Genomic DNA, 19,664 nt, shown 5'->3' on the forward strand with positions numbered 1-19,664 from the left:
TGCCCTACCGCCGTCCATGCTGCACTTGGCTCCAGGCGACCACCAAACCCTCCTCCCCTCCCCGGCTCCGGTGCCCCAACCCCCCTCCACTTTCCTCCATAGCCCCACCCCATCGCCGTCCCCTCCTGTTCCCCTCCGGCTCCGGTGAATCTAAACCCCCACGGCTCCACGCAAGCATCGACGACCACCCCTCCCCTCTCCCAGTTCCAGTGCCACCAACCCCCCTCCTCTCCCCTAGCTCTGATACCACCAACCCCCCTTGCCTCTTCTCCCTAGCTCCGGAAGGAAAGAAAGCATCTGGAGAGATCTTGGATGGTAGGAGGCTTGGAGCAACCAAATAGGGAAGCTTGGATGATGGCTGCGATGGGAGGCTTGGAGCAACCGAATAGGGAAGCTTGGACAACAACTGGGGTTCGCTGGTGCTTGTGCAAAGCCATAGAGGCTCGGGTTTGCCAAAGCCAACAGAGGAAACAGGAGGGGACGACAACAAGATAGGACCGCAGAGGATGCAGCGATCGAATAGAAAAGCTTCTGTAGTCAAAGAGAGAAAGAGTACTCCTTCGAAAGTCCTCTTCTATTCTAAATTCACACGTGACACGTTGAAAAAATTTTGACTTTCTGAACAACAACAACAACAACCACCACCTCTGAATGCATGAGATTAGCCCCATAATGGTTATGCATTGAGAAGATCTTGGATTCTCGTAGAGCTACATAACCCAAGTAACATATTCTAGCCAGTCTTTTTTAGATCTTGATCCGTTATAGATGGTATCAGAGCAAACACAATCCATGACTTACCCTGCCAATGACCTATACGTGCTACAGGATTCTGTACCATCCTTCCTTTCAAAAGTGACAACATGCTAATCATGGTGTTTATGACTAGATTTTAATTGAATTTTGAAACCTCGGTCTGGCAATAATGCTTAGATTCAAATGAAAGTGTAAAATCTCATACAAGACATGTCTAGTCTCAACATTTAAACCCGAGCATTCTTGCCAGACCAAGATTTTAAAATCCAATAAAAATCTAGTCATACACACCATGATTAGCAGGTTGTCACTTTCAAAGGAACAAGAAACATAATAGTTTTTGGCCAGCCTTTTTAGGTGGTCCTGGATTGTAACATAATACATGACATGATGCACTTACATCTAATAAATATGAGAACTCCCATTAAAACCTAGTAAGAATGGCTAAATGTCAGGTCTTCAACTCTTAATCACATCATTTTTCAGAAATAAAATCAGCATGTTTACGATCAGGCAACGAACATAAAATAAAGATCTGATGGCACCCAAATGAAAGTGAAAAAAAAAATAATAATTGAAGATTCAAGGAATTGTGATGGTTTCGTATTCACAATAAAGTCTGTTTCATTTTCTGATTACTGAATGGAGAGTTCGAAGTGGGCATGAGGAAGAAAAGAAGCAATAGTGGATCTCACAAAACAAAATTTTTCATTAATGAATCACAGTACACTGAATAGATTCCTTATTTGATGCTTTGACGCTTGTTCTCCTCAAAATCATAATCAATAGCTGACAAAAACCCAGATTACAAAGGGGAAACTAAGAATACACAGATTATTATATACACAAACCGCGTAAGGAGACTGTTGTCCATTTCTGTTGCCTTTGAACAGCTAAAGTCAGTTCTGATCACAAAGACCCTGGAACCAAAAAGAAACAAATAGCATACTTAAGTAACACTAATTCATCAGTATACACCGGATACATAGGTGGCAATCAGATAGAACAGTAAGCCCACTAATAACTGATATTCCATAAATAGTTACTAATAGTTAATAGTTAACGCATAAGTCAAAAATTGATAGTTTTGCCTTGAAAAGAATGGTATGTCTGTCTTTTCTTTAGTAATTCATCTCTCCACATGTACTACATGTCCATAAATCTCCAGATATACAAAAATTTCTATTATTGACTTCCTTCAAGAATTCAGTGAATATTTGAAACATGGGTTATAATTTTTGCATTACATACAATATGGGCTCAAATTTTCTGATCCTACTAAACCAATTAGTATCTTTTAGAAGTTCAAGAAAATAGTGAACTGGGAGAGAACCAGACCTTCAATCAAGTATGTGAAGGTCTGACACAATCGACCAGATACAACAATACTGTGAGATTGGGATCTAGACCCAATTCAAACAATCACAAGAGTTTTAAGTTTGGCTGCCAGATATATATTAAGAGTTAGATATTGATCAATTTTGCTCACCGAGTGAAAAAGCTAACTCTTCCTTCTCATATTACCTTTCATACAATAAGGATATGCCTAGCATTGCCTGAGTGTTAGCCTACCTAATTGAAGATTGGACCTAAGACTCAACAAACTTCATGTCTTATGATTGGATCTGAGACGGTTCTGATTTATTAAAATATATCCATAAACTACACCTTCAGTTGAATTCATAGTTCTGCAAGACTCTTACGTATCCTGGTTTGAGAATTTGGTCTAACTTTCAGATCCACGACTAGAGAAACAGTTTTAAGATTTGGCTGCATATTAATTGAGTCAACATCCTATCAACAAAATGAAATGACATATCAACTGAAAATACTAAAATGAAAATTATTATTCCACTGAACTTATAAGATGAATTAAAGTCCTGCCATCTTAGAAACTAGGCATCCCAATGCACAAGTTTCCCACCACTATGCAGTCTTGGTGGAGGGTCAGATATAGGTAGCCTTAACCCTGCATGCAGAGAGACTTTCTGTATTTCAAACAAGTGACATCCAGGTCACAATGGAACAATTTATCATTACAGCAAATCCACCCTCTCAAAGTCCTAACATCTATGATTTTTATTTAGAAAAACCTTCTTTCTGCAATGATTAGCAAGGAAGCATTTTACAGTTCACACATAAAAACAGAATTCATACCATTTTTAAGTGTTATGGGAAGTTATTTTGTCTAACTTGATGATCCAATTGAGCAGGTTTCAGGAAGACACCCATCCGAGAAGGCAGTGGATGTGGTCACATCACCCTGCAGTAAGGCCCAGTGACAGACATATGATCGGACCACAAAATGATTGCCCAGGCACCTGCATCAGCCTAGGCAGCCCATATATGAAGCCTGGGCAAAGATATGGGTGTCAGGTGCTGTATCTTACCTCATATCTCCCTGTGATGTCAACCTATTCTTCCACATCCTCCTTGCCCTCCAAGTTTTTCTCTTCTCTACCTCCTCTTCCACTAAAGTAGTCACCTAGTTACACATATATCACCTAAATGCTAATGTGGTACCTAGGATGCTTGCATACTGCTGCTGTCTGTAGAACCTTGCAAATAAGTTTACATTGTGGTCATGCACCATACCAAACAAATGGTCCAATCCCCAGGAAGATACCAATGTTAATTATATGAAACAATCCAATGATACTGAGCAACAGAATAATTGGTTTGGTTATCTCAACCAGATACAACATCTGTTAATATATCAATCTCCTGGGCATATGCTGATGCAGAAGCACATGGATTCAGATTTCTCAAGCAAGATACAAACAAGAAAGAGGAATCCACATGCTGACCACTTTAAAATTGAGTTTATCCAGTTTGATGCAAACAATTAAGTTTTACTTCAAGGATGCAATAAATTTTTCTTGGCCAACCTGTTACTGGACCTTAACAAGTCTGGTTAACGTTGAAACTGAAACAATCATTAGCTTATACCTGAGGCAACAAGAAAAAGCCTCTGAATAAGTAGAGGCCCGCTGGATATTTCTCATTTTATTTATACTTGAGCCCATGAATACTCTACATTATCCAGCTGGACATTAGTGGTCCAAACATGACTTTTATCCTCTTTCATTCTTAGATTCTTCAAAACCATTCTTGGATGGGCAAGTGTTTCCAACATACATTATAATGGTAACAAAATCTTTGGAAAAGTGGGAATGTTTTTCGAGGGATTTGTCTCAATCTAACACCTTCTGCATATGCCACTCTGCAGAAAAGACACGTCAATTAGATTCATTACTAAAAAGATAAAGACTACTAATTAAAGCAATGGGCAATAAGGCCATAGATAAGGGTGTAAATGATACCCGAAAATGTAACAACTTGACCCAATTATTTTAAAATAATCCGGTATAGATCCAACTTAAGTTTTTCATAACCTTATTGGATCAAATTTGGATTCCACATATAGGATCGAGTTTCTTATTAGATTGAACTTGGATGTAGCTATCTTCAAATCCAAAAAACCAATAACTTGAATACTGGAAAACAAAGTATATATGTAGCATATGTAAATGAGAAAATATAAAGAAAATTGACTAGAGGATTTGTTTTAATTCCTTTTATTCATATTTGGATTTATTCCTTTTCTCATGCACACTCTCTCACTTGTTGCTATTTTAGCTCCAAAATCCCAAACAACAGTTAGATTTTGATTATGTTTCAATCCAACTGAACATAAATAAAAATTTAAATGTTTCAAAAGTGATTGGATTTTTCTTAAAACCAATCACTCACTTCCCATATCATGATTCTTTCCTTTAGCAATCTGCCACAAACTATTGTGATAACAGTCGTTTTAGTTTTAGAAATTGTTAAACCTTGGTTAGTTGATCATTAAAATCATGTGCTAAATTAAAACTCAAAAAAGCTCGAATGCAAACTCAAACCTGATAACTAATTGAATTTGGATGCAAGTTCAGAGCTTTACTCATTTTGATGTATCTGAATCCAAATCCGAACTCTTTTTACTTATTGGGTTTGGATGTGGATACAGCATGGATCAGACTCGAATCTGACTTGTTTACAATCTAGCCACAAATATCAAAACTCCAAATAGGTTGGCCTTGAGAGAAAATATTAGTAGGAGGAGAAAAGAAATTGAGAGGGCATTGGAGACAATAGTAACAAGCCTAGAAGGGTGCTTATAGTTCCCAAAGCACAAAATTTTAGCCACAAAGGACATAGCAGGACTAAAATAACAATCTAGACCAACTAAAGAAAAATGAAAAAAAAAATATTCAATAATGTAAATTGTAACAACAACTAAATGAGGTCCTACTCATGAGAGATGCACAAATCATGTGCATGCCTGTAGACTGGTAGGTAGAGCGAGCACAGTTTAAAAAATTGGTCTAGTTTGGGATTTGAGCTGGGCCATAAGCTTTCGTTCAACAGTTTCAATGGTTTATGGTTTTGGATTTAGTTTCAAAAGTTTTGCTTGAATAAAGTAATCAATCAAAATCAGGAAAAAATAAAGATTAGAAAAAATAAAACCAAATCATGAAGATAAATTAGGCGCATTCAGATAATATTATATTTTTCAAACTAGTTGATATCATTTCACTAGTTGTGTTGATATAGTCAAAAAACACATTTACAAAAATCAATGTTAGAGGAATAAAATATAAATTTGAGGGTAATCTAATACAACACAAACTAAATGCTTATAAGGTATGAGTTTTAGGATAACCATCCTTCTGTCAAAAACTATAATTTTTCTCATTTCTTTTAGGCATAATGCTGCAATGCTTTCTAATCTATTAAAACTTGCAGAATCCAAGTTTAGACTAGAGAAAATGCTTAAAAACTTCCATACAGGAAGAAATGACTAAATATCAGCATAGTTAACTCATACTGACAGTGAATATGGTTCCATAAATCACCATAACTCCATAAGGAGATCTGATCTAAGAATGTTTCAGAGTGAAATACAAATCTTTTGGTTTTGGTTTCATAGTTTTGGATGAAAGTTCAGACTATGAGCATATACTGAAAGCCTAAGATTGCACAAATTATTTGAACAGTATGTTTTTTTCCCTAGTATTTGTAAGAAAGACTAGATGAAGCTCCTGCAAAGGTATATGATTTGCACTAAAGACTAGAAAACTGAAAACTGCAAATGAAAAATATTTTTGGCCACAAATGTACATCAAAATCAATTCTATGTTATTAGCTTATATGCTAGGTAAAAGATAAACGACATATGCCCTATCAGTTCACAATCTTGTAGGCATCAATCACGATTCACATATATGGAGAAATAATTGTTTCTCCACAGCCACACCATGTAGCTCTTCTCTCTCTATTTTTACTTATTTATATATAATTAATAGAGTGAGGATGATGAAGAACAGTAAAATAGAATATTTTGGGGGAAAGATTACCAATGCAATTAACATGAACAATTCAACTTTCGGATACAAACTATACATCATAGTATACATCATTTTTGTAAAAAATAAAAATAAAATGTTTTGAGGATTTCATGTACATGCATTAGCTAGTCCTAAAATGCTATAAGCAGTCTAGAAACATCCAGATATTTAGAAATTTGCTCCATATATGTTGCGATCTGAGAGAAGAATCGTGAAATTAGGTTGAAGGCATTTTAACCCAATATTTGGCTTGTCTTCTGTCCTTTGTAAGCCTAGAGGGTCTTGTTGTATTTATTTGCTGTTTCCAGACACTTATAACTTTCAGTTAGATTGATACTTGTTAATTTCGAGCCTCCCTCTCCAATTTTAAGTTGTGGGAAACCACAATTTGGGCTGTAAATTAGACAACTGCGAGAAAGCTAGGGCCAGCTTGAGTTTTGCTTGACAGTCACATGCTCAGCTTGAGCTCAACATAAGCAGGAAAAAACCAAGCTCAAGCTCAACTTTCATCTAACCCAAGCTCAGCTTAATCAGGCTGGTCATTGTAAGCTTAAGACTAGGATTGGGTTTAAGGTCTACAAGGAGCAGACAGATGATGGACAGGGATAGAACTGTGTTGGACACAGGGTTGGGGAAAGAAAAATTGAGGGATCACAGCTAGAGGCGCAAGGGCAGTATGTACCAGACCTTGGGATTTGGGTCTGACTAGAGCAGAGGAAGGATGACAGCTAATAGTGGATGCCAAGGGGCTGCTGTTATTCATCAAGATTGCAGTGCATGGCACATGGGTATGCAAAAAGTGAAAAGCATGAGTACAATAGTTGGCAACTAATAGTTTTAGAGTGTATTACTGAACAAGAGTGAACTCATCAGGGACATTAGTGAAGGAAAGAAGAGGCTGAGAGTCGACAAAGAAGAGTCACTCGACTTGAATTTTGAGGTGGTGATGATTAGGGCTGGGCCTTCACTCTGCATGACCTTTGGCCTTTAATTCCAGCCATAATGCAAAAGTCAAGAAAAAATCCACTACATATTTATGTGTTTATTTAAATATTAAATAAAAATAGTTGTTGATAAATATATTTGATTTATTTGTTTGTTGGTTAATTTATATCAAGCTGAACATAAAGTGAGCTAAACCAAGCTTGTGTTTGGCCTGTTTATATTTTAGGATTGAAAAACTGGCTTAAGCTTGGCTTGTTCATCAGTTAAATGAGCAAATACCAAACGAAAATTCAAGCAAAAAGCATATCACACATGAACAGCTCACTTATTGATAGCCCAAACTGCAACTTATATAAAGCATTATTAGAAGTTCAGCAGTCTCTTAGGGACTACCAACCTTTATTATAAGGCACGAGGTAGTGTCATGCATCTAAAGTGGTCGAAGATATGAGTTGTAGCCAAGACAAGAAGAGCAAAGAAACAGGGAGAAGGAAAGAAAAGAAAGTGGGATAGAAAAAGTGACAAAGGAAAATGAATGGGAATAAGAAAGAAAAGGAAAGTATGTGGAAAAATAAGTCAATTGTCTTTGCTAAATAAAACTTCTCTCTCATTCTTCTGCTTGTCTAATTCCATTGGAAGTTGGTAGATCGTGGTTTAGAATTTATTCAAGGTTTGAAAGTTAAAGAGAGTGTCATAATATGTTATCAAAAATAAATAAACTTCTGTTTTTTCCTCTCTCCCATCTGCCTGTCTTTCACTTCTTTTTAAGAAAGTTCAACCTAAGACTCAAGAAATCACCTCAAAAACACGAGGCTCCCACATGTGCAGATTTCTGCAACTGACATAGAAGTAATAAATTTTACTGCTGGAATTCATGTCTGGACCTTTATTTTGGATATTAAATCATTGCAATCAATTTTAGAGAACCGATCAATACCATATGTATTTCAAGATGTGTACATCAAAATAAATACAGCACATTCTTGATTTATATGGCTCACCATGAATTTTTTATACCTAGCTCAACCGGCCATACATTTATGACCACTTGAACTATATCTAGCTTAAGTTCTAAAACATTTGATTTCAGGATACAGGAAATTCAAATATTGTAGAGCAAGCTTAATGGCAGGATTTCAAATGTCAATAGCCATTATTAGCTATAAAACAGCTAAAAACAATGAAAATACGATGTTCAAATCATATATATATATATATATATATATATATATATATATATATAGACACACTTTACATTAAAATTTTATATGAAAATTTTATTAAACATTGTGAAAATTGATGGTGTTAAATATATAACTGTCACCACCGTTATCTAACAACATCTTAAAGCCATTATTTAGATCATGGTAATACAAAGCTACATCAAGGAAAGCATATTTTGGACAGGAAATGATCATGCTTTCAAAAACATAAACATCTTAATATTGTATTTGAATATGTATTATGGCAACTAGGCTGAAGCCTCCAAAGATTCCTTTACAATTAAGTGGCTCTCTATGGAATCAGAGATTCAGAATCCCTGTTTTATCTGAGGCTCCTTAATGGAGGGGTAATTCCCTACCAAAAGCACTTGCAGATCTGGTTGGCATTATCCATTGGTAAATATGTAACCTACAAAACATTAATATGAACCAAGGAGATAGAAATGAAATAGGGACAACTACCACTAAACTTTAAATATAAGTCCCTATCTATGAATGCTGTCAGTATGTCATTTTTAATATTATTATATTGGTAATCAAATGCAAAAGTAAACTTCAAACCCAACTACTTTAAGATCAGATCAAAGAAACTAAACCCACTTTTAAAGAGATTGATACTTCAACAAAAAGAAAAATTATATCCAACCATTTGCAGGGTTTATAGTAAGATAAGATCACAAAAGAGACCTTAGAAAGCAGTCCTTCTAGTGAGCTACTGCTACATAAAAAAATCAGCAAACAAATTACATATCCCTAAAATGATAGCATATTATCACATTTGTTATTTAATATACCTTTGCTTTTGTGGCCTCAGCTGCTGATTCTGAAATTGTTGATGTGGACTCTATGTTCATCAAAGATATTGGTCTCAGAGGAGGTGAAGATACATCTGTAGTTCTGCTCTGATTTTGAGGAGCCTCCAACATCTTAGCAACTGTTGGTGTTGGTGTTCCTTGACTACTGGATGGTATAGAAAAACTACGAGCCATAACCCCAGGTGGCGTTGGTAGTGGTGATGCTGTAAGTGATGCATTTAGTGGAATTTTGCATGTTGTAGGCTCTTGACCTCTGCACACCAAAGGAGCTGAATGACCAATTAAACCAGACGGGCTTGTAGATTTCACTGAACTGTTTGGAGGTCTTGGAAGCTCGTGAAGCTCATTAATTCTTGGTGATGCTATAGGTGGTGAGGCACTACGGGACATGTTTTGTGATGTCGATGGCTGAGGCATGGGAATATGTGCTGGCCTTGCAGAAGCTGCAAGATGATAATCCACTGACGACATGGAAGTTGCTGAACATGTGGGCTTGCCTGGCCATGCTTGACTCGTCAATGGACCCGAGTAAGCTTGTCTCTTTATCTTTTTAGAGTCCAAAGCATTGAGTAGATTTACCTGTGGCAAAGATAGCCCTTCATTCAAAGGAGGGTGCATTCTGATAGGGCCGCTATTAGCGCTGCTTTCTTGAAGTACCAACTGTTCTTTAGGCAATCTGGTAGGGCTTGACAGTTCATCATCCCTGAATTCTTTCACAAGCATGTTTGGCTGCAATGGTGACGAATGCCACAACTGTGTCGGCCCGCCAACCTTTCTTTCCAGTGGAGGTGCAGAAACAGAAGTACCAGACCCTGTTAAATCTGAGCTTTTCACATTGGTTGGTGTAGGCAGAACATAAGTATGAAATTTCCTTGTTGATGAAGGCTGCATTTGTTTTATCCTTTCTGAGGGTTCGAACTTTTTATCAGCTAAAAGTGGTGCCGATAAGCTAACAACCCTAGGCCCCCTATTGAATGGAGTTTCTGCTTGGCTGTGGTCTACATTTTCCTGCAAAAGAAAATAGGGCATAAATCTCAAAAGAGGAAAAAAATGCTAGATTAATCGCTTAATTTGCTAAATCCATAAAACAACAGAGTATACTGAAATTTCTTATGTAATAATAAGTAATAAACAGACTTAAATTACAGAAATAAGCTAAATATGATGGTATGTCTCTAAATAATCAGTTTTATTGTTATTAAAGAATTTTAAATCCTACAAGAGAATGGAAATAATGGAGTATTTTAATTATCATATATAATTTTCCAAGGAGTTCCCTAAACCAGAAGAAATGTCAGACTTTCACGGTCAGTGTAGTGCAGAACTTTAACAACATCCGAACAAACATGAGTTAACCCAGAAGATTTTGGAACCAGCAATTGTTACCAGTCAACATGTAACTCGGAGGCATTTTATATTTTCCTCTACAAGCAATGTTTTTTGAATTCTAGTTGCATGTTCAAATTATAAGCTCATGATGGTTGATAATCTTCCATCGTAAGTCAACAAAATGATGACAGGTCAAATCTGGTGGCAATGTTTGTCCCTACTTGTGTGCATTTGCCTATATTAAAAATGAAGTTATGAAACTTGCCTATTTTAAAAATTTAAAATAACAAAAAATATTAATTAAGAAATGTAGTGTCCATGATCAAACCTAAGCAAGTTAGATGTGGTGGAGTTATATCATAGTTTCAGACCCTGTACCAATACCTTAGGTGTTATTTGGTAGGAGATGATATTTCACATCACCCCAGTGATATGAGTTAGGTAATGTGACCACCTTGTTTGGTGTTGCAAAATCCCATCCAATGATGAAAGATACAGTAATAAATTTGGTGATAGCATCACTGTATTGTACAGTGATGCTATCACTATACATACCTCAGGTGATAGCACATCACCAGATATTGGTGATGCACTAGAGTTATTTTAGGACAAAAATATCCCTAGTCAGTAAATTAAGGAGAAAAAAATCTTGTTTCTTTCTATAGATGCCTATCTACTATATGCCTATTTTATTTTTATTGATAGGTTGAGTTAAATGGTATGGATACCTTTTATTTATTTGTTGGATACTTATTTTATTTCTATAGGCAGATATGGTTAATTGGCATGAATGGATCATGCCAAACCCTTCATACTTTTTTTTCCTCATTTTATTTTGATGGGCTAAATCATTCCTAACGGGCAGCTTCCATATTGATGGTCAAAATTGGCTAAGCTTAGCCAAGCCCGATTATCTATAATATTATCATAATATCATTTTAATAGCCTAATCAAAATAGATACTATAATAATAATAATAATAATAATAATAATAATAATAAATATTATTATTATTATTACTAATAGTATATGTTTTTGTGAGTTGTGAATGAAAAATATTTAATTAAGTTGTAGAGTAATTATTACATATTAATGTATAAGGCTATTTATGGTATTTTATACATTATCACTATCACTACTTGGTGATATACCAAATACAGTGAAGTTCTATTCCCAGTGATATTCTAGTGATATAGCAAACACGATGATCACACATCACCCCGGTATTTGCACATCATCTCAGTGCTCACATCACCCTAGTGATCACATCATCCCAATGATCACATCATGAGTGATATACCAAACAGCACCTTATGGTGTAGGTCAATAGGGTTCAATATCCCCTTGCGAATTGTGAAAACACATGGTACGCTATTGGAGTTGACACATTATTATCATGCCTATACCATATAGGTATCATACCTGGATGGTACGGCAAGCACTATACCCGCTAGTAAGGATCAATACTCAAAACCTAGGGATATGGGTTCTTTTCTTCTCAGTCTTGTCAAAAACCCATTTTTCATCCAAGCTAAGCATTTTTGAATGCAACCAAAGTCTGACCTAAACCAAGCTCAACTTGTCCCATCCAGATTGCCAACCCAAATTACATATTTAGGTATCAAAAGTATGCGATTACAACCTTAATCTTTCAAGATGAAGTTTAAGAGTACTTTTGAGTAAAAAAGTACATTAAATGAAAATGAGACTTGAGTGTCTCTTTAATCAGAGATGATGTTCACTTGTACTAATAGATACCAAAGCAGCCTCTTACAATTAAACTGCAGCAGTGTACTTGCATATACTATACATACCAGTTTCAGGGGAAAGAGTCTAAAAATTATGACTAAAATGAAATTAATATCAGATGGTTTATACAAGAAGACTACCAGAATCTCCTCCAATTAGAAGGTGGGATGTGTTAAAGAAGACCATGCCAGTCTGCTTTTAGGGTATTATAGACATATGTCAATTAATGCAGACAAAGATAATCGTATGAATCAATCAACTTTGCATTGAAAGGATCTACCAAGGTTCACCTGTGCAGTCTCAGTGGTTGATGTTGGGGCATTTGTTTGGTCCAGTTTATCTAACTGAATGCGAAAGAAACAATAGCATTAGATTCTACAGAAAGAGAGAGATGAGTGTGAATAGATGCCCTGTTATCAATCACCAACCATAATAAGAAATGAGTTCTTAGTGGTTATAGTATTTAAAACATTCAAAAGTGTCGAAATAGAAAATAATGATACACATGGACATAATTAAAGAAAAATATAAATGACAAATATCAATATGAACATACCTAATTAAAAGAAAATGACCAATTTCAAGAACATTGCCATCAATTGAGAAATATAACCAGAATAGAGCATGGAAGTAAGAAATTGGGAGCCAATCATAGAATCTAAGGCTATGACCTGGAAATTGTTGTAAAGGAAAACAAAAGAAGGTATCTGATAAATAGTAGATGGGAAAAGGTAAGTGTAACTAATTTAATTTAGCATTGACATGTTCTGCTTAAAAGGTCAAATGCCTAATACACAACTTGCTATTGACACTTTATATAAATATTGAAACTGGATTTTAAAGGCATCATAAAAAAATAATAAGGAAAAAAGCTAGAACAGGAGTCTCCCATTGGGGACCAAATCTTAACAAGATAATTAAATAACAAAATACTTTAATGGTTTGGTCCCTTCATCCCTCCATCCCTCTCCTTTCCCTTTGCTCTTCCCATGCGTAAACCACCTTCCCATACCAAGTGATAAAGGCACACAGTTTTAGTTAATTTTCAACCCTAAATATGTCCAACATCATTGTTCCTAGGATCGATAGCCTAAATTAGGTACTTTTCCTCTTTAAAACAAAGACATGAAAGTTCGTTGAAGTACGCTCAATGATTGCCAAGCCGATAGACTGAACCCATGCAAAGTCGAAATGATTCAGCATGTCAGGTCCGTTCAGTTATAAAACCTCTCCCCCACCCCCCGCCTGCTTGCCGGTCCAGTTTTAAACACCCATACACCCTGCTATCATGATGGTTTGAGAGAGCACCCCCCCCCCCTTCCATTTGTTATGGTCAGAGAGCACCATGCTAGACACTGCTCTCTACCTCTCAGCTGCCACTGGAAAGTTCCTCTCTCTCTCTCTCTCTCTCTCTCTCTCTCTCTGTGTGTGTGTGTGTGTGTGCGTCTGTGCTAGGGTTAGAGTTAGGACCCTCCCCCCACCTCCCTCCCTCCCTTCCTGCCAGGGTTAAAGCTAGGGTTTAGCCCTCCCCCTTCCTCCATCCCTCTCCCTCTTCCTCTCTCATTTTTCTCCCTCTCCTGCCCCCTCTTCTTGTTTTTGGTATGCCCCGGATCAGCATGGTATTGACCCATACCATACCGAACCGGTCACTGGCAAGTACAACCTCTAGCACCAGTTCAGTGAACCTTGAGTATGCCTATAAGCCTGCTAGTAATTTCTATCACCAAATAGATAGGAACATAAACTAGTGTCTGCCCTATAATTTTAATTCTCTTGCAAATGACTGAAGTTATGCTCTCACCAAAATCAAGTTTCAATTACTCGAGCAAATTAGCATTCAATATCTTCAACAAAAAGCACACTAATGTAAGTTCTTTATAATTTATCTATTCATTCCTCCATTTTGCTATAATGCAATAAGGTATCAATTATCCTTATTCAATAAGCAAAGGCTAAATACCATTACTATATCTTAGATATTTAACCAAGGCCAAGTCATTTGAAATAAGAGGTGCTCTTTCTACACTTCCACACAAGTCTTGCGTGGTCTTTCCCCCCTCTTTTGAAAACCTGTTAGACTAAAGCTGCACTCTCCAGCAGGGCTACAGTTCCAGCCAACTCTGCATATACAAAAAATAATCTAAAATTATTTCCTGCACATTATTAACTATTATTTCTATTATCAAGCCTATCTAACTTACAGCTCAACACCACCCAGATTTACCTCAAGTAACCTAATGTTAACTATCTCATTATCCCTGTCTTGTGTTGATATTCCCTCTTTCAGAAGCCTGTTAAGCTAAAGGTGCACTTTCCACCAGGGTAGCAAATCCAGCCTACACTATATATAAAATAAATAATCTCGAATTATTTCCCTCACTTCATAAACTATTGTTGCTATTAACAAGCTTGTCTAACTTATTTGCAACTTAACACCACCCACACTTACCTCAAGTAACCTATTATAATTATCTCAGCTATGCCTGCCTTAAGCTGATTTTCCCTCTTTACTGCCCAATCATTACTAATTTAATCAATATGTAGGGTAATATACTCATTCTTTAAATTGCTTCTTCATGAGGCATGATGAGAAAAAGTCAACCAAATTATATGCCATGCAATTTTAGTTTGTGTCCAATTCAAAAAAAAGGTCCTGAATGCAAGAACTAGCAAGAGAATATTACTTTGGATATGTCCTTGTCATAATTAGCTCAAAGAGTAGATCATGTCTCATTGAATATTTTCAGGGGCATAACTGCTAACAGTTGTGTCATATTACATGTGCCCCAGTCATTAAAAAGTACAGCTAGCAAGAGCTTGTTTCAGTTTTATGGTGCATGTTTCAGGTAATGAATGCTATTTCTCATTTATTTCCAGTCAATAAGGTCTTCTAAATTAATAATCTACTTTGCTAATAATAACTTAGACAATTTCAAATGTGAAACAACAAAAGTATAAATATTTTAAGATGCACAACTTTAACAGTAAAAATTATGATCTACTTTATTGTTTAGAAGCAAACAAATTCACTGGATTATGGTGCCTGCCTTTCAAGATGTTTAGATCATGACTCATGGTGTGTGTTCTTCATTTGTGTGGATTATCATGCATCTTGACACATTAGTTCTATCAGAATAATCATAATCGATTTTGGTTCCAGTTGACATACGAACAGCAAGTCTCTAAAACATTTGATTTTGGTTTTCAGGCAAATTACAGGTTGTAATCACAATTAATGGTGTGGTTCATAAACATACAACTTATCATGCATCTTGCACTAACACAAATTGGACTCTCTCTCTCTCTGTGTGTGTGCGCACACACATGCACGCACGGCATGCGTGCCCTCTCAAAAAAAAGCCTATACATAATGTAAACAAACACAAATGCACATGCACACACACACACACACACACATATAAGCAAAGACTGTCTAGCTCAAGTCAGTCATGCAAGGTTTGGAGTGATTAAAATAAAAAATAAACACTAAGAAAGCAGATACATGCATTGGTGAAATAACCAGATGAGACCCTGGATTAACCAGGTATCTTCTCACCTCCATTGAGTTTCTAAATACAGAAACATGACCTTGACCATGATTATTTTGTCCATAGTCAAAACTCAACTCCCTATATTCATTGCCATCGTAACTATTTTCATCCCCATCATCATCATCGTCATCGTCGTCGTCGTCATCCTCTATGTCATCCTCAAGTCCACTGAACTGATAATCAATATGCTGTTGTTCGGCTATTGCTTTGACATGTGGCTCAACCACCTCAAGAGACTTTACTCCTTTCCTAAAGAAATTTAACTGATTCACAACAGAAAAATCAGGAAAAATGCTACATCAGTTTCCTTTCAGGCACAAGATATTTTTAGCATTTGAAAGTCAAAACAACCTGTGCAGCATGGTGACGGGCAGCCTGTGTCAAAAGACTTCGGGATTGCCCTTGCTTTAATGATTTTAAGCGAAAAACAAAAAGGGTTGCCTCTTCTTGATAATCTTCTTGAGCTGCTTGCAACTGCTGTGGAGAAAAACTTTCACCTTTGGCATTTTTTGACCTTCCTTTTTCTCTTTGTGCTGCTAGCATGAACTTATACAAATCTCTGCAAAAGATATACCAACTTAATTGTGTCCTTTCTATTGTAAGAGAAACATTATTGGTAAATTGAATCAATTCCATACCTTTTATCGTCACACTGGCATTTCATCTCCTGCACTGGCAAACAGGCTCATTAAAAGGTTATTATGTCTTCTTGAACAGAAGCAAGCATGTTATGTTAAGAATAAATACAGTATCCCCTAACATGAATTTTGAACTATAGCAGATATTTAAACACGACAGAACTAATCACACAAGGGACCCGGATATTAATAGATATAGAAACAAAATAGACATCCAAAGAAAATCTATAGAACTTAAACAAGGAAATCTGTGGAGATCTATTTGGATGGAGAGACAAATTTGCTACCACAAAATGATGATTGTACATGACAAGTGGAGAAGGGGGAATGGAAAGTTTTAATAACAATTTAGTGGGTAACAGGAAGCTAACAACAGAGAAAAAAATATGGGCTCCTCTTCTAAGAGGTGTTAAGTATATATACTAACTCTGGTTGGTTGTAGAAATTTGATTGTAATTAAAGCTTCTTTATGAATTATGGTTGGAAAAATCATGTCAAAAAGGAACTCATTGAGAATGATCATACAAGAATAGTTTTTCTAGACCCTGAATATTTGTTTATATACATAGACGTCCGCATCCATCTCCCAGATCCATGATGTATATTTAAATCAAATATGCATTATGAACTTGGATGCTTATCAGTTATTTAGTTGCAGCTTTTAAAAATTGGTACAGTTGGACTCCAACAATGAGTTCGGCCCATTATAATAATGTAAAGAGTGTGTTTTTGTTCTTTGTTAAAGGCTGATTAAAACATAGGTAGTAAAGTAACTTAGCAAAAAGTTACTTTTCTACAATCCTCAAAACATTAAGAAGTTTGGACAAGAGAAACACAGATTGCAAGGACCTTAACAAATAATATCACTTAATGTTATCTTTTATACCATATATTTATATGTTTTGAAATATTTTATGTATCCTTAGAATCTCCTTTTGCTGCGCCATATACTTAGACTTGTGTCGCAGCAACACTGAATAAGGACAAAAGGAGGGAAAAGGTTTAGAACAAAGTTTAGAGTTTAGGCTCTTCCTCATCCCCCACTTTCTTTTCGGTCGGGGCTTGGTTGTTATTTTAGACCTGGGAAAGAATTCAGCACTAACTTGAGAATTAAAAAATACTGCAGGGAAATAAATCCACCAATTGCTACTCTGGATTGATGAGATGCCAAGATTGTGGTCTATAGAAGAATGAAAGTGGCTATAACTCCAGTCTAGATATGCCAGAATCACAATTCTTGTGTCTGATGCTGACCTGATTTTTGTCCATAATTATACTAAAAATTTCTGATTTTTTAAGCTAGAGATAGTCAGCCTCTTTCAGTAACCAACAAATAATTATAAGTGATGCCGTACCACTAGGACTTGTATGTCATGAAAGGTAAAGGTTTGGAAGGACAAAAAAGTCGCTAATTCCTTGAGAGCAAGAGAGAGAAATCATTATACCAAAGAAACAGAATTTACATCCTAAACGTATCCAGCTATAGCTTTAGCAGCTGGTTGCAGATAATGGTAAGAAATACTGTGCGTTTAGCATGCTCCAAACAGGGGTCAAAAATAAGGCTGTCAAACAAGTAAGCTGCTTGTGAGCAGGTCATGTTCAGCTTGAATTTGCTCAAATTTGACTTGCTTCATCAGTAAACAAGAAAACCTAGAGCTGGGTTTGGCCTTACTGAGATTGGCTTGATTAAAATTGAAATAGATGAATAAATTAATATATAAAACATTTAGTCATTATTAATGAAAAACTATTTCTATCACGGTTTTCAGAACCGTCCCAAACCGGGCGGTTTGGGACGTGCCGAACTGAACCGGCGGGAAACCAGTTCCAGCTTGGAAAGAGCACACGCAGGAGCCGAGGGAGAGAGAGGCAAAGAGAGGGGGAGAGAGAGAGAAGGAGAGGGAGAGAGGAGGACGCCGCCAGAGGCCAGCGGTGGCCCGCTGCGGCCACCGAAGGGCTGCGGAAACCTCTGCGGCTCGGTTCGCTCGATAAAACTGTTAAACGAGAGAGAAAGAGAGAGGAGGGAGTGACTCACCGGAGGGAGGACAGGACGGCGGAGGGGCTGCCAGAGATTTTTGGACGGCCGCCGTGGCCAACGGACGGTGGAAACTATGCGGGTAGAGTTGCGGCTGTAGAACAGGGTTGTCGTCCCTGTTCACGCATCAGCCCTTTTTTAAAAATGGAGATAAACAGTGAAGCCAGCAAAGCATTTGCCAGCTTCACTATTTAAGAGGTTTTTAAAAAAAATTAAAAATAGTGAAGTCGACAATCGGATTGCCGGCTTCATTTTTTTGAATTTTTTTTAAAAAAGCAAAAACAGTGAAGCCGGCAAATGATTTGCCCGCTGCACTTAAGTTCTAATTTTTTTAAAAGACCCCGTGAAACAAGGACATCGCCCTTATTTCATGTCCGCAGCGCTACGCGCGTAAACTGCGCCATCTGGCGACCACGGTGGCCAGTCGAAGGCCGTCCGACGGCTCCTCCGACTCCTTCCCCTCCCTCCTTTTCTTTCTTCCTCCCTCCTCTCTATTTCTCTCTCTTCTTTCTTTTCCTCCTCCCGATTCCCTTCCTTTCCTTTGATTTGCACCAATCCGGTATGGTACGGACCTTACCAACACATACAGCCGGCCGTCTGGCACGGGCTCCAGTACCGAGTCAGCGAACCTTGATTTCTATGTTATAATTATTAAAGTAATATAATTTACATATAGAAGTATGCATCTCAACTACAATATTGAAAAAAAATAAGGACAATACTTACTTCAAATGATATATGTGAAAGCATTGAAGGACCTTAGACTCTCACTAGATTTCTTAAATGAGCTGTTCACGAGCAGCTCAAGTTTAGCAGAGCTTAAGCTGGGCATAGCTCAGGCTCAACTTGTCAAAACTAAGTCAATAAAACATTTATCCAACATTATGACACAATAAGTTTTTATGTATTAAAAGATTTCTTCATGGAAGGATTATTGCTGTGTCAGTATAAAATGGGCCAAGATTTCTTTGTTTGAAGTTGTATTATGACTTTTTAATGCTTTGCAATGGATACATGCATATGTTACTTTAAGCATCATGAAACACAAATCTACCAGAGAGACACGATAACCCCAAACAAGCATAATTGTTAGCATTGGAAAGCATCAGTCTGGATATTGTTGCCAGAGAGATTTGTATCATGCATGCAAATTTGCCAATTACATGATCACGATCATTCAACCATGCTAGGAGCTAAGCCTTTAACTTCAATTAGCATACTAGAAGAAAA

At 36.8% G+C, this 19,664-nt stretch overlaps 1 protein-coding gene across 6 annotated transcripts in view; it reads right to left on the minus strand.

Moving 5' to 3' along the window:
• Positions 1-1,447: 1,447 nt before the first annotated feature.
• The window catches only part of LOC105034970 (uncharacterized protein At2g33490), a 41,833-nt gene continuing 23,616 nt past the window's right edge, over positions 1,448-19,664 (minus strand). For 2 of the 6 annotated variants that reach the window (XM_010910336.4, XM_010910334.4), the window contains exons 6-11: positions 16,400-16,428; positions 16,113-16,320; positions 15,767-16,024; positions 12,501-12,554; positions 9,112-10,140; positions 3,707-3,979 (exon numbers count right to left, since the gene is read on the minus strand). In XM_010910336.4, coding sequence (XP_010908638.1) covers positions 3,956-3,979; positions 9,112-10,140; positions 12,501-12,554; positions 15,767-16,024; positions 16,113-16,320; positions 16,400-16,428 — 1,602 coding nt within the window. In that variant the 3' untranslated portion in view covers positions 3,707-3,955. Of the gene's footprint in view, positions 1,677-3,706; positions 3,980-9,111; positions 10,141-12,500; positions 12,555-15,766; positions 16,025-16,112; positions 16,321-16,399; positions 16,434-19,664 lie in introns of those variants that run through there. The other 4 variants (XM_073261057.1, XM_019847155.3, XM_010910335.4 and 1 more) reach the window with 3 other exon arrangements.

This window comes from Elaeis guineensis, chromosome 7 (assembly GCF_000442705.2).
Source record: "Elaeis guineensis isolate ETL-2024a chromosome 7, EG11, whole genome shotgun sequence".
Taxonomy (NCBI): domain Eukaryota; kingdom Viridiplantae; phylum Streptophyta; class Magnoliopsida; order Arecales; family Arecaceae; genus Elaeis; species Elaeis guineensis.